Here is a 17146-nt window from a genome sequence, read left to right as displayed (position 1 = left end):
ATTGCTGACATGTAACACCAAAATGTTTCAAGGCTAGATATCGAATTATTGGCATACGAATGCATAGTTATAGCGTTACCAGTTTGAATACGATAATGCAGCACTATTTAAAATTGAAATTTACTTAATTAAAGATAGAAGGTTATCGCATCCTTGTATTGAGTCGGAATAGCTATCGTTGTGATAGTTAATAGATTTGTACGCTGATGTACCATGTCTGTACAGCCTGATGGATCCAATTCTATTTATATTTTATTAAGTCATTATGCTAGATTATAATCATACGTTATTAATTCAAGCAGTCGATGCTCGATGGTAGTTATCGCGACGCTTTCAGATATAATCGAGATGGCGTCAACACCCAGCGATATTTAGGAATACTTTATTGTATATTGTGAGAGACTTGTTGTATAATATCTGGTATAGAATGAATTAATAAAACTATTTTTACGCTTATTACGAATTACTTCATTCTACTGATTTATCCCCTGAGTAATTCTATTTCTATTCCTCTCAGGAAGCCATAAATTATTACTGCGAATCGCATGTAAGCTGATAATGAACATAAGTTTATTTTTCATGTTCAAGTAGACTGTCACTAACCTACGTCCTATCATCCATCAGCTAAAACTATTCCAAATATTAGATGGAGAAAATTCGTATTATTGGTATAAATAGTTCTCTCTGCATATACAAATTAGCTTATTGCAGGGAACCAAAAGATATAAGCAGGTATACAAAATCTTTTACAATTATAAGTTGAAACAGTGTTAGACTAAAGAGCACGAAAATTTGGGGTAATATTTAGGAGTAATTGTAATTTATGAAGCCTCACTAAATGACTATCAATCTGTAACTATATCACATTTTACAAAGTATGGTCAGTTAAAAACTTAAATAAGATAGAATATTTTCGATACGAAGTATTCCAATGGAAAGGTGAAAAGGATTTGGGAGATAAGAACGCTAAAGATCATCGAAAACTAAACTTTCCGACAAATGGCGATTGGATTGACTTCAGGTCTAGAAATCCAAAGCTTAAAGTTTCCACCATATCAAGGCTGCCTTATTGTCACTTCATCAATGGACAAAAGAAACTCTGCGGTAATATGGTTACGATCGTTTGCACTTACTATATGTTTCTACGGCTCCTTTCAACCCGTTAAGTAACGTATTCAATTTTCTGTCTTACAAACTTATTTTCTTCTATTTTTCTGTGGTTCTTGAATCATATGTAGGAGCACATGAGAATGTCTCAGTAACATGCTCAATTAATAATAATCTACAGTTGCAGCTATTCATATGAACGATGAATTTATATACTAAATTCGATGCAATATCATATATGACAGTACTATACGCTCCAGTGCGGTAAAATATAATGCAGTAAACCACATGAAGTGTTAAGAAAGCATGCAGTATATATTATTAATTACAATTCTAAATCATGATATTATAGCAGACGTGGTTAATAGAAGATAACGGCGAAATCATGTAATAAATTATTAGTTGAGCAGTCGAAACTAAAGGATAAGAATGCATTTCTAAAAGCTCACAGATGTTTTCATGGTATCGAACAACCATAAATGCATCAGTGAACGAGAATGGAATTATGAAAAGAGGATGCCTACCAAGTTAAGGCACTCACGCACGATAGATTTACCATGTTATTTACCATTCCTGTTTGCAAATTATAATCAGAATATTGAATTATTTATCAATGATGTAAATGTTATTGTATAAAATGCTTAAAGTGAATACAGGCAAATCTCTCTCTCGTAATACTCGCGTACTGTATAAATACTGAATTCACAATACTCCAAATAAATGTTGCCATCTGTCTGAGCCTCAATCATTGCTGGATGTTCTGTACTATTTCCTACTTCTATGGACTATGTTGGGTTTCATACTTCCGTAAGGCATTATCATTTCCTCAAAAAGCTTTGGTTTCTCAACGAGATGTTCGCTCTAGAGAAATTTTCTATCAGTAGACTAAGATGTTCAATAAATCCTTTATCATAAGATCTACAATATGACTATTGCAACAAAAATACAATTTACGGTATTTTCGTATCCGAGATCGATGAAATACTAATATTAATGAATAAACCTGTGATAAGGAAAAATCAATCGTTGCTGTGTAAAGAAACGAACAAGCGTATAAGTACAATGATACTGACAGATCTAAATGAAGGAAAAGATAGAATTAATTTAGTTTATTATACTTAGTATTGACGTCGTCTTATGTAGCATAGCAGCCGATCGCGAATCTTGTAATTATTTTTCTTATTGCCAATCAGGTGCCTTCGATGCACAGCAGGTTGATTCTTTTGGTATCACAGCAGGCCAAATCAAAGTCTAAACTTCGTAAACAAGATTTTTAAGTTTAAAAATACACTGTAATGGTGAGCACCTAGACTGCTTATGGTAAAAAAATTTACTGTAATAAAGAACACCTAAACAACTTACAGTGACCATTCTTGTAATAATACCTTTTCTTACGTTATAAAGAATACTAGTGCAAACTCCCGTCGCTTTGCTGACGGTTTACGATAATGTGCTCATTTAACAGATAGTATTATCATTTGATAGACCTGTCAGAGGTTCAGTAACTTTATGCCGTGTGCTGTATAGATTTCAGAAATACTGTAGTCTTTCACTACCCAATTTTCTTCCGCATCAATTTCTAATAGCGTGCATTCTTCTTAGTGAAATCTGAGAGCAATCCTACCACTCTTGTTATAATACCTCCTGTAACGCAAGATACTGTTTTTGTAGGAAAATATTTAGAGAAACAGTAATTATGTCAGAACAACAAGATTATGGCCATAACTCAAAATCAGTTCCAGCTTTCGAAAATTTTAATACTATCCATAGGCAAACTCTTAAAGACTTTATGACTATGCGTGTGAGAAGATTTATTGAAAAATAGACATTACACGCGTATACCGTAATTTCCAAACATGATGAAGACGCAGCTGCAGAAAAGTCTGTGCTGCATTTCCAGATGACTATTTCTGACTTTCTCAAACCGACTGTCTCTTTCGTTGGACCAGAAATTGCATCATCGGTGGATATTCGATAAGCCTGTTATCTTCTGCCGCCTACAAGGTCAAAAGTCAATCTGCAATGGACAAAGCAGCGAAATTACTAATACTTTACTACCATGTCATGACGTAATTCTTCCAATAATGTCTTTAATCGTATACGATACGTGCAGAATGTTGGAATGTCAGATTATTAAGCTTGGACAGACCAATTCAGTGAGTAATTTGTAAAATTTGGCCAATACCGTTGTTAATAGAGTTCTAAATCACATATCATCAACATTTGAATCTGTAAAGGCCAAGGAACTTCCCTTATCGATATCGAAGACTTAGGCAGAAAATTTATCGATAGGGTATTCGAGGGAGCGTCAAAGAAGTCTTCTAAACTATTACTGATCGAATATCGTGGAATAATAGATGAAATTAGTTATACTACATTGTTAAGTCATTTACCTATCACCAATAACAACTTAATAGGTGAAGGTAGAGTATTCAATCGAAAAGAAACTTCTACAGCTTAGGAAAGAATCTGGGGCTATCGGAATTCATCATTGCTAGCTGATCCTTGTTATCGCTGCAAAGCATCCAATAATTTTAAATTAAATTCAGAAGAGTACGAATTGAACACATTAGATTTCGATATCCTAAAAAATTACAAAAATTATGCACGCCAAAGTCGATTATACGAGATAAAAGATTTCTAATCCTTGCGCTGCTATTCCTTTCAAATATTGGAGTCAAGTCTCTACGATAACAGAACGGATTCCGTTCAAGATAGACCGAAAGATTCTCCCAAAATTAGCTAATAAATTAAAAGACTAGATTAGGCCTATAATGAAATTAAAATTGTTTACGGCAGCTAACAGAGTGACCGACAGAAAGGAATTAGAAGAAACGATTTATTATAGGGTTAAGATTTTATTGTACTTGTAGCATATCCTCATAGCCATTCTAAGTTGTTCGCAATGTAGATAACTTTATCAATCTTTCCCCATATGCACAAACGTAACTGTCACGTTTAAATACTCGAGGCAGCTCGAGTCTTTGCTGCATTCTTGCAGTCCTTTGCTATTGTAGAGACTGTTATGGTATATGTTATATCTAATTCTGCAATCTTGTTCTCTGTATGTGTTCTCGCTAAGGCGATAAAAACTAATAGCTACATCCTCAGATAGTTAGCTACTTTAGCAGCCAAGATAGCACGGTATTTCTCACGTTATTTCGCGATAGCTTACACGCTATTCAGCAGTAACTACCACACAGTACGCAACTTATAATCGGCAATAAAGTATCCATTTTCTACTACAACCTTGGCGTAATAATTCTTGAAATGGTAACGAAGCTCGCTACCGCTACTCATCGACCCCTTAATCACAAATTATAAACCCGATTGACGCTGTTCTTAAAATTCTGACATCGCAGCATAATTTATAGAAAGTATAAGTAAGTGCTCTTTATCGGGAAATAGATAGTCTTCTATACATTCTAAAAGATTTATTTGAATAAATATTGTTTACAACTATCTACCAAAAGCACTCAGTTCTCTAGTGAAAGTATCATAAAGAGCTAAATCACGACCTCATCTATAAAACGTATTGCAATTACCGTCGCTGTTTATCAAAGTGAGGATGACGGATACTTTTGCAAACATCTGATTTACATTACTAACTACATGCCGTACCAATCATTGACTGAATACCCATCGATACTGAAGGGATGGGTATTATTAGTATTACAGTTTCTTAGTCTATATCAAATTTTACTATACGATTGAATAGATGTAAAGAATTCTTAGTAGTCAAAGAACAGTAAGCGATAGTCATAGACTAGTCATGATTACAGTTTATAAGGTAAGTTACTAGGATAGATTGCAATTGGACTGATAGTGTTAAAGTCTTGCTCTTTATAACTTATTTTAGCGAACCAAGGACTTAATATCCAGAAGCATAATATCCAAGATTTTGTAGAAGTACAGAATGCTAAAATATATAAATGTAAATATAAATTTTCACTAACCAATCGACCATGAAGCACCACTGAGATACTAAGTATAGATTTGGCTTGCGTTAATGATATTCTCCTTGCAGCCAGGTTGACTAAGAATATTGACGATATTTACTTATTTGAGGTAAAATTATTATTCAGTATGATAGTATCTTTAATACTATACATAATATTTATTTTCTTATTTTGAACGAATTACGAAGCTATTAGCATTATTTATCAGGAATTAGTATAAAAGAGTTATAAGGGTGTACAGCATAAAAATTTATACGGAATTAGTGTTGAGGCTAGAATTAGGGTTAGTAACATGCGTAAATGCCTCTAAACTATGTTAAATTCACTTTCATAATGTAATAAAGCATATGATTATAATCAATTTATAATAAAATTCAATTGTTTTGACATCGTAATTCCCCGACAATAACGACTAGGGTTCACCATTATTACAGCGTCAAAAAGAGTTTGCAACTAGGTCTAACACACTAGATTGAAGCTGTAATAGTTTGCATAGAATAAAGTATGTTAGTGGGCCTTGACTGATGGTGAAATGCGTTATTTACTCGTACAATATACCAAGTATTGAGAGCCGGAACTAACAGCTTATAAGCTCTGCCCTAATGTGTTAGTATGCCTGAAGATTAGGTGCTTTAACGTTGCTACAGAATCTATGTCGGTCTAAGACCGTAAAATCTTTAAGCCACAAATCTAGCGTAGAAGTTAGGCTGCTACGTTTACGAAACTCTTCTACTTTGTAACAAGAAAGATTTGCTAGAAATCTCCAGACGAGCCCAGTAGAGCTAGAGTATTGAACTAAACTTTATTGTCCTTGCTATACCGCGATACAGTCGAACAAAGCTAACGGTTTACTAACGACATCTTGCAATACCAACGAATACGATAACATTCTTATAATAAGATAATAGCCGATAATTAATTCATAACAAATGATAACATATCAGAAACGTATTCAGGCAACTATTTTATCTATAACCCCTTCTATGAACTTACATACTGCAAATTTTATGCCTAAGTGATTGTGTTACTATAGTCAAACATAATAAGTTAAAGTTGTAGTGAGCTTATAACATAGAAACTGTATCAATATAAACTAACGAAAATCTCAGTTCGTAACAGAGGCTATTACGGAAGCATAAGAAAAAAGCTCTATGGTCCGGTACAGTCAGGTAATCCATGACAAAATCCTCAACCCTATCACCCTAAAAAAGCTCCCCGATTTTGTGCCTTCGACGGCGGATTATCCGTTGTATGTCTCCGGAATCTATATTAAGCCTTCCTAACACTTGAAAGTCTTTGCCATAGAGGTTCATTCCTATGGTCCAAACTTAGTTATTCTATGTCATACTGTAAACACTGCAGTAATCGTAACACTTTCGAAATGTCATTACTGTACATTGTACACGCAGTGACACAGTGTTTCTTTTTTACTTAAAATTACATGTTACCAAGCACAAAGTGGAGTATTATACTCACACATAACAGAGAATTTACTGATTGCATAGTTAAGTGAAGTACACGAAGTATCACCAGCTATGTTCGAGTATTTTAAGTAACTTTTTTCTATTTCACTACTATTATACAATACTGCATTTATATGCAAACAGCAGTATAAAAATACCCACGAATAATAATAATAACAACATTGAAGAATATAAAAGTTAAAGCACGTCGTATTTGTGCTTAGCTATTATTGTGCCTCTTTTACACCTTAACTTAACATGTTCATGCTAAAGAATACAGATGCAACTGCAAGTTGACTGTCTTAATAAAACTGTCTACTCTTTATATTTTGTTCGCTCACTATATTACTATATACTGTACGTAAACGAGTATAATTAAAATTATAGCGCATACGAAAATTCATAACAAATAATAAAACAATAATGACTCAATTAGGACATACTATATAATGTAAGCAACTCTTTAAAAGTACATGAAACTTGCTGGACCTTTCCAAGGTGAATAATAAACTAAACGTAGGGGTAAAGGTAGTCCTATGACACATCTATTTGTTGTTCTCCTATTCCAAGTCACTTCTAGTTGAAACTTAGATCGTTAGTTTCGATACACGATTATAACTTACTTATTAAGAAAAGCTATTCGCTTATAAGTTATAAACTTCCGATATTAACTAATTTATATGATCTACGAGGTATACTGATAATGTCGCATGAAGAAGTTTACGAACTGAAATGTGACTGTGATGATTATAAAGAACGCATCTCCGAATTTCTACAATTATTGCAGTCAAGGAGTGATGATAATTTTTATCGGTTTTGTTGATATCGATTATAAATAATCATCGCTGCATAAAGGGATAGAAAAAGATGCGTTTACTGAAGTTTGGGACGGAAAGAAGCAAATATTACTCACAGTGACATGATAAATCGTAATAATGTACACGTATAGGGCTCAACACGTTCCTTGAAACGATCAATTTATTTTAATAGCAAAGTACGATAACAATTTTTTAATAATTGACAATCATATGATTTTTTAAATAATTATTAGCACTTTGAACTGAATTAATTACAGTATCCTTATGAGTCCCATTGAGGTAAGATCATTCTATAAGAAAACGGAGATCATTATGCTGTAAGAGTTATGATAAGAACTTGATACAATCCTTTTAATCGAATTATTTCATGCTGTGTTACCAGTAATTAAGAACGATAAAATAATTATTTATATAGATACTAAACCATTTTGGTCGAATATTCTTGAAAAAATACAAAGAAAATATCGTAAAATTGGATTTTAAGCCCCTCTACTTCAAAAATGATAACTTATGATCAAACAAGCTTTTCCTCGTATATAATAACGATCTTTCCCATTTGTATATTTATGATACTAAAACAATATAATTATAAGCGAATCTACCCATTCATTACTTTAAAATATGTGATATTCCTTGGAACCTACAGTTATCTGAATTGATAGCAAAATATAGTCCAAATGATGAAGACCTGCCTGATGGCTACTGCTAATAAAACAAATTGAATCCAGATAAATAGTAGGAATAACACATTCTGATTTTCATTATTCAAATGTGATATGCGTCTTTTCTGATAACTTTGTTTGTGACATTAGACATATAATCGATTCATTAATAGCAGATTTTCTTGCATTGGCTAATCTATTCTGTAATGGAGCTAACTTAGCTACATTGATAATTCAATTTTAAAATTGTTATATTGAAGACCTACTGTAATAGTTTCAAGATGCGCTGACATTAGATTCTTGTCGATCATTACTAGTATGCATACGGCCTTAGTTATTTCCAAGCATTACTACAATAGCCTTTGAAATCTATCCGAACTTTTTGGCCTAAGTTAATTCGAATTAGATGAAATAGCGAGATGCTTTTACTATATCCAAACAACTAGAAAAAGAATGAAAAACGATTGATTTTCTTTGTTAACCAAATACTGTACGATTTACCCTTCTTTCTTTCTTTCATTAAAATTTTACTTCGTATCAGCTTATTAATGTAATTCAATAATTATACCATTTCTGCTACTCCGAAACATTTGCGATAAAGCCATTAAGCTACACAGACCTGGCGTGGATGAGATTAATTTGGAACTAGATAAAGTACAATATTATAACACTTTTATTGCATCCAAATTGCCTGAATAGGAAACATAGTTGATTATCATCATCAGCCATATAGCATATCAATGCCGAATTCTTAGTCCAGTCGTTGAATTTCATAGATGTTATCATGGCATAGAAAACCCAAATTCTTTAGTGAACGAGAATGGAATCATGAAAAGTGAATACCTTTCAAGTTAAGTAACTCATTCACGATGGATTTGGAAGATTCTGCTTATTAGCAAATTAAATCTTTATGAAATTTCGTTCGTATGAAAGAAATAATAATATAATAGTCTATTTTAGATGATGAGAGTACTAAGATCAAATTACGCAATATGTAGGTTGGAATAGCGGTAACAACTAATATTGAGCATCGCTGAATTAAAGGATAGTAAAATTATAACCGCATTATAATAGCAACAAATTGAGAAATTAGTCTACTTTAGATGGCCAGTATCAAAGTCTAAATTTGACGGCATCCTTTTCGCATATGCCTGAATTTTAATGTCAATTTTTCACTTTTACTTAACGAAAATCAACCTGTCTTTAAATTTTTATCATTTCTTCACTGTTTTTCCTTCTAGCCCAGCTAACTCACTAACATCTTTGACGCTATTTTTCAATTCATCTAAAAATCCTTACTGTACTGGAATGTTTCTAAATCCCACAGCTGATATCCGAACATGCAATCTAGGTAATTACTATCCAGTTAGATCATACAAAATCTTTTTGCTGAATTACTTTCATTTATTCTTGTGAATTTGGCTGTAATCTAAGAAAGTGTAGCGTTAAAACCAGTTCTTTATATCTTTCTCGGTCATTCTTTCCAGTTGTAAGATCCGTCAAATTAAATAAAAAATGTCATACTAACTTCATCTTCATTGGTAAGACCTGGAATATTCTTTTGATCTAATTTATCAATCCATGTCACCTTTAGACCGCCCCTGACGTATAGAAATAGCCTCTACAAGCTTACCCTGATGAAAATGCACATATCCTAGATTGTTATATGACGTAGTGACACCGAGATGATCACGACTAAAGACTGACAATTTAATCTTGAGTGACTTTTCGTACATAGAAACGGCCTCTTCTTGCTTGCTTTGATTATAATATACACCTCCCATGTTGTTATATGATTTGACAACATCGGGATGATTATGACCAAAGACTAATAATGTAATTTTGAGTGACTTTTCGTACATAAAAATTGCCTCTTCATGCTTGCCTTGATCATCATAAACATTTCCTAGATTGTTATATGATGCAGCAACATCAGAATGACTAGAACTAAAGGCTGATAATCTCATTTTAAGCGACTTTTCATATATAGAAATAGCCTCTATGTGCTTCGTTGAAGTAAGTACACATTACCTAGATTATTATATGATTTGGTAATACTAGTACAAACTCCCGTCGCTTTGCTGACGGTTTACGATAACGTGCCCATTTGTTAATAATTAACAGATAGTATTACCATTCGACAATATATATATCCCGGTAATAGCCGGGCACTACTATATTCACAACTATTCTTCTAGAATACTACTTTTCAATAATGCATTAACGGATGAAACCTTATTACAGTCTTTGATAATAATTCGGCAATTATAATATCTGCCCTGCATATCCTAATGTGAAGAATAATGCTACTGGACAGACTAAAATTATACATTGAAATAGCCTCTTCATGCTAGCTTTGATGTCTATATGCAGCCGATGTTATATAATACAGCAATATCGGGATGATTATGACCAAAGGCTTATAACATTATTTTGAGCAACTTCTTATACAGAAATAGCCTCTTCATGCTCGCCCTGATTAAAATGCACAGCTCCCATGTTGCTATATGATTTGGCAATATCCGGGTGATTATAACCAAAGACTGACATGTAATATTGAGTGATTTCTCAAACATAGAAATAGCCGCTTCATGCGTACCTTGATTACAAAGTGCCTCTCCTATGTTACCATATGATACAGCAGCATCCGGGTGATTATGACCTAAGACTGACAATGCAATTTTTAGAGATTTCTCAAACGTAGAAATAGCCTCTTTATGCTTGCCTTGATATCTACATGCAATTCCCATGTTATTATATAATTTGGCAACATCAAGGTTATTAAGACCAAAGACTGGTAATCTTATTTTGAGCGACTTCTCATACATAGAAATAGTCTCTTCATACTTGCCTTGATGCAAGCGCACATTTCCCAGATTGTTATATGATGTAGCAACATGCGGTTGATTACGACCTAAGACTGACAATCTAATTTCGAGTGACTTCTCATATATAGAAATGACCTCTTCATGCTTGCCTTGATCAAAACACCCATTTCGTAAATTGTTATATAATTTTACAGCATCAGGATGATTATGACCGAAGACTGAAAATGTAACTTTAAGTGACTTCTCATATATAGAAATAGCCTCTTCATGCTTTCCTTGATTCAAATATGCAGCTCCGATATTGTTATACGATTTGGCAATATCGGGATGATTATGATCAAAGACTGATAATGGAATTTTAAGAGACTACTCAAACATAGTAATAGCCTCTTTATGCTTGCCTTGATTAGAATATACAGCTCCGATGTTATATGATGTAGCAATATCGCGATTATGACCAAAGACCGACAATGAAATTTTAAGTAACTTATCATACATAGAAATAGCCTCTTCATGCTTGCTTTGATCATTATAGACACTAGTGCAAACTCCCGTCGCTTTGCTTAATTTGAGTGACTTCTTATACATAGAAGTAGCCGCTTCACGAATGCCTTGTTTAAAATATACAGCTCCTAAATTTTTAAATAATTTTGCAACATTGGGATGATTATAACCTAAGACTGACAACGTAATTTTAAGAGACTTCTCATACGTAGAAATAGCCTCCTCGTACTTGCCTTGACCGAAATATGCAGCTCCTATATTATTATGTAGTTATGAAGTTCTGGCTAAAGCGATATTCTATTCACTAAAATTACCTAATGACAAAAAGTACTTGCCATTTATACATCAGACATCTCACATCAGTCGATATTCTTTGACAATACGAGTTTTAAAGTGATTTACTATCTCTGTTTTATTCGCGTTAACGTAACCTATTTTTATTCTGTTTTAAAGCTAAGAGATTTTATTGACAATTACAGCTTTTCTGAAGCTTGAAGCAACTTGTAACTAACAGAAAGCATGACATGCTTACGCAGATAATAATTAGATTATTCCTATTATTTTTAATTACTGAGACAAATGCCATTGCGGTACTAAAATAAAATAATAAATAAACAAAATGTCATTTTGCGTCACCGCATGTTACAAAATGTAATCAAACTAACTAGATAGAATGTAAAATTTCTTATCTCAGCCAATTTTTTTATTAACGAACATTTAAACTTCGTTTCTGTTCTACATTACGAAATATCCTAGCACTTATGGAATATACTGTGGTTACACTATACAGTAAAGCACGGTATATTTACGAATAGTAAATACATTGTACGTTGCTCACCTAATTCAACAATGGACCATTCGCTTTACAAATAAAAAGTATTGGACAGTAGATTGACAGGTAGGTATATCTCAATAAAATTTCTTGAAACGATATTTGATAAACTTCTAGAATTTCATATCCGTCATGATTTCGTACTTCATGCATTGACATGAATACGGCGTCATGGATTATAAATCAATAGCAGTAATAGAGTGATAGGATTGTAAACATTAATGTGTACTGTACTTATAAAATTAAATACTGTGCATTCTCGTCGCTTAAAATAATTATTACATTTTGTTTTCTTAAGCATTAAGATCTCGATCAGGTGGCATCACGTGAAGTAACTCAAAGTTGTTATTCTTAAGCATCGCGATTTTTTGAAACTGTCATCTATCAAATATGTTATTTAGGGAGCCATATGAATATCAGCCCATTTCTTTACTTTAGTAGAAACTGATTTTATTGTGCCATCATCTGATAACGTAAGTTCTCTGAAGACAAATCATTTTCCATCATGTAATTCTTTTATAATCTTTACGTCTTACGTTACTGCGCGAAAATAAAACGCCCTTATTCTTTAATTTGTTGCTTACTTATTAACAAATTTTTCGATTAGGCGGTTCAGTTTTCGAAATGTCTGCAAGCGAAGATGAAATGAATCAAAGCTGTAGTTCTGCGAAAGCCTTCTACCTTGGTAGTAAACATGAACGATTACTAAAAAACTTTATGATCAGCTGTATTAACAAGTTCATAGCAAAAATCACTCTATATTCAGCTATAGCAAAAGGAGATAAAGATATCCCCGTAACTAATTTTCAAAGACTTATTAATGACTTGGTGAAACCTATAGTTTCCTTACTGGGATCTGAAATCGCCTTGCCGGTAAATATAGGACTATCTGTGATTTCCTATACATCGTATCAAATTAAAAGAAAACTTGCAAAGGATAAAGCTCGCAAGATTACTGATGCCTTGGATACTTGTCATCATTCAATTCTTTTGATAGTATCACTGATCGTTTGTGACGTTTGCAGAATGTTTCAGAATCAAATCATCATGATTACAGAAGCAGATGCAACTTCTAATAAGGAAGTATTGACAAACGCTATCGTTAACAGGGTTCTCAATTATGTATCTAAAAATAAGCTTGCAGATGATGCAAGATGCATTGTGAAAGCACATGAAACCACTTTCTCTGAAGTATTGGAAGTAGCAAGGATAGGCATTACTGGATTATTCGAAGGAGAATCAAAAAAGTCGTCTAAAGTACTAAAAATAAATTACAATGGAACGGACCGGGAAATAACCTGTGGTAATTTGTTAAAGTTGCTGCCAGTGCTTATAGAAAATCAGAGGATCACGTGTCATCGAAAAGACTTCGAGAAACAATACGAAAAAATTTGGGGAAATCGTAAATCGTCTCTACTAGCCGAGCCATGCTTTAGTTTTATACCATCAAGTAAAGATTCTAAAGTAGATTCAGAAGAATATAGCCTAGAAACTTTACACCCTGCTGACTTAAAATCCAATATATGTGAAAGTCAGCTGAGTAAAGTGGTTGATATTGAATCTTTAAGTAGCTACAGCATTTACTTACTGAAAATGAGTTTATGTGATAGTAAAACGGGACTAATCATGGATGCAGTAAAAGACATACGAAACTTAGCGGAGAAAATAGATCGCTGGCAAGAATTCTGTAATCAAGTGAAAGATGCTTTAGACCAGCTAACACAGCTGCCTACTAAAACAGAAGTTGAACTACTGATAAACCCGATTTATGCAGAACTTAAGCGTCATGAGTCAAAGTCTCGGGATATGCAACTTCAAATTGATGCGGTACATCAGGATACCAAAAACTTATTGCGCTTCAATGCAGATTTGCTTGCCCTAGTTAAAGATATCAACAGTAGGAAAGCTAGGATGCCAACAAAAGATCCCAACACACTAGGTGAGTAAAAATTGCAGCGTGTATTTAGCGTAAGCCAAAAACGACTCTGTAGATATTACAAAAGTTAAAGTTATAGCCGGTAAAACAATTTCGCTAAGTTTGTTTTATAGTAAGAAATAGCTCAACTCACGGGCTAACGATCCCTATAGCTCCACAGCTAATGTGCGTAACGTAAATGCCATAAATTTAGTAAATTATAATATTAGAACCACACCAGCAGGACTTTTACCATAAAAGCTATAATTTCTAATGCTTTTTAAAAGTTTTTAGGAACGTATCATAACGGAAGTAAAGGATCTCATTAGTTATAATTTCGAGGTTTTGATAGATCTTCTGACATTAACTTTGCTTCGAGTTAAATAAGAAATAATATGACATCTCTTTAACAAGCAACTCCTTGTATTTGAGAGAAATGACGTTTCTTAACAAATATTGAATATATTAAAATCAGACTTAACGTTTGAGACGTAAAGTTCCCATAACCTTGCACTATATATTGTATTATATTATTATGAAGGCAAGTATCGTAAAATGTTTTAATATAGTTTTATGGAAGAGATAAGAACCGATACTGCAAAGGGTGGTGAGTAAATGATGATAATTGAACCCATAACTTAAAGTTACGGCATTAATTAAATAACAGAACTACGTCTGCATTACCGCAGGAGTTTTATGAGCATGCCAAGCAGACATTTGTAAAATATGTCGAGTGATCAACACGTAGCAGTATAACTGGCGTTAATAAAAGCTGGAAATGTTGTAAAATTTGTAATCATTATCCGCCTAGTTTGAATGTTGTAGCACTAGCAGAAGAATATCCATTCTGAAAATCTTTGTCACTTATTCCGTATCATCGTTTCACAAATATATGATAACAAAGAAGTACAGTGATCGCTAAACGATTCACTTTTATCTTTATGTCTAAGAGATCCTTCAACATGTTCCCCATATTGGAACAACAGAACACTTAATAGTAAGAAAAGATTTTCAAGATCGAATACTGGAAGCTTTAACCAAAATTCAGTATAATAGTGGACATGTCTTAGTGTATGGAATAGGTGGATGCGGTAAGACATTCGCGGTAAGCCAAGCAGTGAAGCTGTTGGTGGAAAAAAATCCGAAAAATTTTCGGCATGCAATTCGGTGGATAACCATAGGTTGCATTAGAGAATAAAAATACTAGCAATTAAACTATATATAAGTTAGTCTAAGATCTTTAATTAGTCATAAAATAAATGTTTTATTAAGTTCATGATATGCTCTTTCACTTATTTGTAATAGAATAGTGACAGCCGAAAAATCAATAATTTTAGCACCTCACAATTAAGCACATTACGAATAAGCGATATTTTATCAATCTGCATTTTCATACTTCACAGGTAATATCAATGAAGACAAACTTTTGCAGATATTAAACAAATTAACATATGAAATAAGTATTAATATACCTAATGAGCTCCGAAAGTCTTTGCCTGAATTTTGTAATGCAATAGAAGGAGCACTATATGGTAAGTCTAGACATCGTTCGGATGTTCTGCTCAGCCTATTACAATCTTTAAAAGTGCTAGCGAGATAAATTAAACTTATGCTTTCATATTTTTAATATTTTTTACGTACTTTATTGAACGAAATGTATAAAGAAAACGGCATTAGCCTTTTTAATAACGAAGTAGTAGTAAATTTTAGATTTACTTCACTATATAGATAAAGCATAAATCGGCAGTAGGTACCTCGAACATTCTATATCTGTTGAGTAAAATGTAATTACGAGTGAACATAGCCAGTAACTACTTATAATGACTATTCAGCTATCCGTAATACAGAATCTAGTTTCTTTTAATTAATTAACTACGTCTTTACGGCTCTACAATATTCGCTGTGACAAATAGAGATACTATATCATGTGATGGTTAATGTATGAGGTTAGACCTGAAATAAGATTTATAAAGGGTCTAAAGAGAATAAATTTAAGTAATTTCATTCATAAATTTTGCTTGCCAGTCAACGATACGCACACTGATCAGTCATCTATGAGAACAGTATTACAGTATGATGTATTCATCATCGACAAAGTGTTATAAAATAACCCTTATATCTGATTTTCAGAGAAATATGGAAGTACGTCAGAGATCCTTTTTATATTTGATGACATATGGTCCGAAAATTACATAAAGTATTTAAAATTTACGGCCAAGGCAATTGTTATCTCACGACTACAAACTGATTTCATGAAGTCGATGCATAACCATGTTGTCAAAGCATCGGTATAACCTAATATTTGTATCCTATATAATCCATTCCGTATTTGTAGCTTAAATGAATGCAAATAGAATTATAAAAACCATAATTACTAATTCATGTTTAGGAGAACTTCACCTTTAATGAAGCTGTCCATGTTCTACACTCCTATCAAAGCAGTCTTAATTTAAAGGATTTCCTTGAAAGTGAATACATTTCAAAAATTATAGATTATTGCAAGGGTTTGCCGCTAGCAATCGCCTTAATAGGTGGTCAGCGGATTGAAACAGCAGAAGGATGGCGAAATGTTTTAAGTAAAATCCAAAGGAGTGATGCTGTCAGTCTTCCATACTATCGGTTCAACTTATACGAAACATTTGCGGCTAGCATTGAAGAACTCTCAGCAACGGAAAAAATATTACTTAGAAAACTTGCGGTTTTTATCAAAGGCAACATACCTTTGAGAATTATAGGTAGCTTTTGGGAGCTTAGCAGAGAAGATACCGCTAGGGTATTGCGTAATTTCCATGATCGATCACTTTTGATGTTTTCCTATGAAAGGAATTCAAATAAGAAGAGGTAAGATGAATTTCAATTTGATAGTAACTTTGCAAATAATACGTCACATGAGTCGCAAAAGGCATAGGTATACTTATTTCTAGTTCACAACTTTTTAAAATATTCTTATAAAAAAGTTATGAAAAACTACGTTATTTCCTACCGTAAAATAAAAACGATCCCTTTGATAAAATTTTATTTAAAGCGCATGCGTCAAATACCAGCGGCTGGTCTGTAA

The 17146-nt window shown here is 33.1% G+C and overlaps 2 protein-coding genes across 2 annotated transcripts in view; one reads left to right on the top strand and one right to left on the bottom strand.

Annotated features, from left to right (window-relative positions):
• Positions 1 to 9513: 9513 nt before the first annotated feature.
• TRIADDRAFT_62116 (uncharacterized protein) lies at positions 9514 to 11352 on the bottom strand (the record flags this gene model as incomplete). Its single annotated transcript, XM_002118042.1, has 4 exons — positions 9514 to 9575; positions 9643 to 9915; positions 10609 to 11181; positions 11334 to 11352. The coding sequence occupies 4 exons, from the start codon at positions 11350 to 11352 to the stop codon at positions 9514 to 9516; spliced, it is 927 nt and encodes a 308-aa protein (XP_002118078.1).
• A 1445-nt stretch (positions 11353 to 12797) lies between these two features.
• Positions 12798 to 17146, top strand: part of TRIADDRAFT_62115 (uncharacterized protein) — a gene marked incomplete at both ends in the record, with an annotated part of 10031 nt that continues 5682 nt past the window's right edge. The window contains 5 exons of the mRNA XM_002118066.1: positions 12798 to 14112; positions 15039 to 15179; positions 15492 to 15620; positions 16219 to 16376; positions 16478 to 16929. Of these exons, the coding sequence (XP_002118102.1) occupies positions 12798 to 14112; positions 15039 to 15179; positions 15492 to 15620; positions 16219 to 16376; positions 16478 to 16929 (2195 nt within the window). The remainder of the gene's footprint in view (positions 14113 to 15038; positions 15180 to 15491; positions 15621 to 16218; positions 16377 to 16477; positions 16930 to 17146) is intronic.

This window comes from Trichoplax adhaerens, genomic scaffold (assembly GCF_000150275.1).
Source record: "Trichoplax adhaerens TRIADscaffold_36 genomic scaffold, whole genome shotgun sequence".
Lineage (NCBI taxonomy): Eukaryota > Metazoa > Placozoa > Uniplacotomia > Trichoplacea > Trichoplacidae > Trichoplax > Trichoplax adhaerens.
The sequence above is the reverse complement of the archived record's forward strand: the minus strand, read 5'-3'. Positions and strand labels throughout refer to the sequence as shown.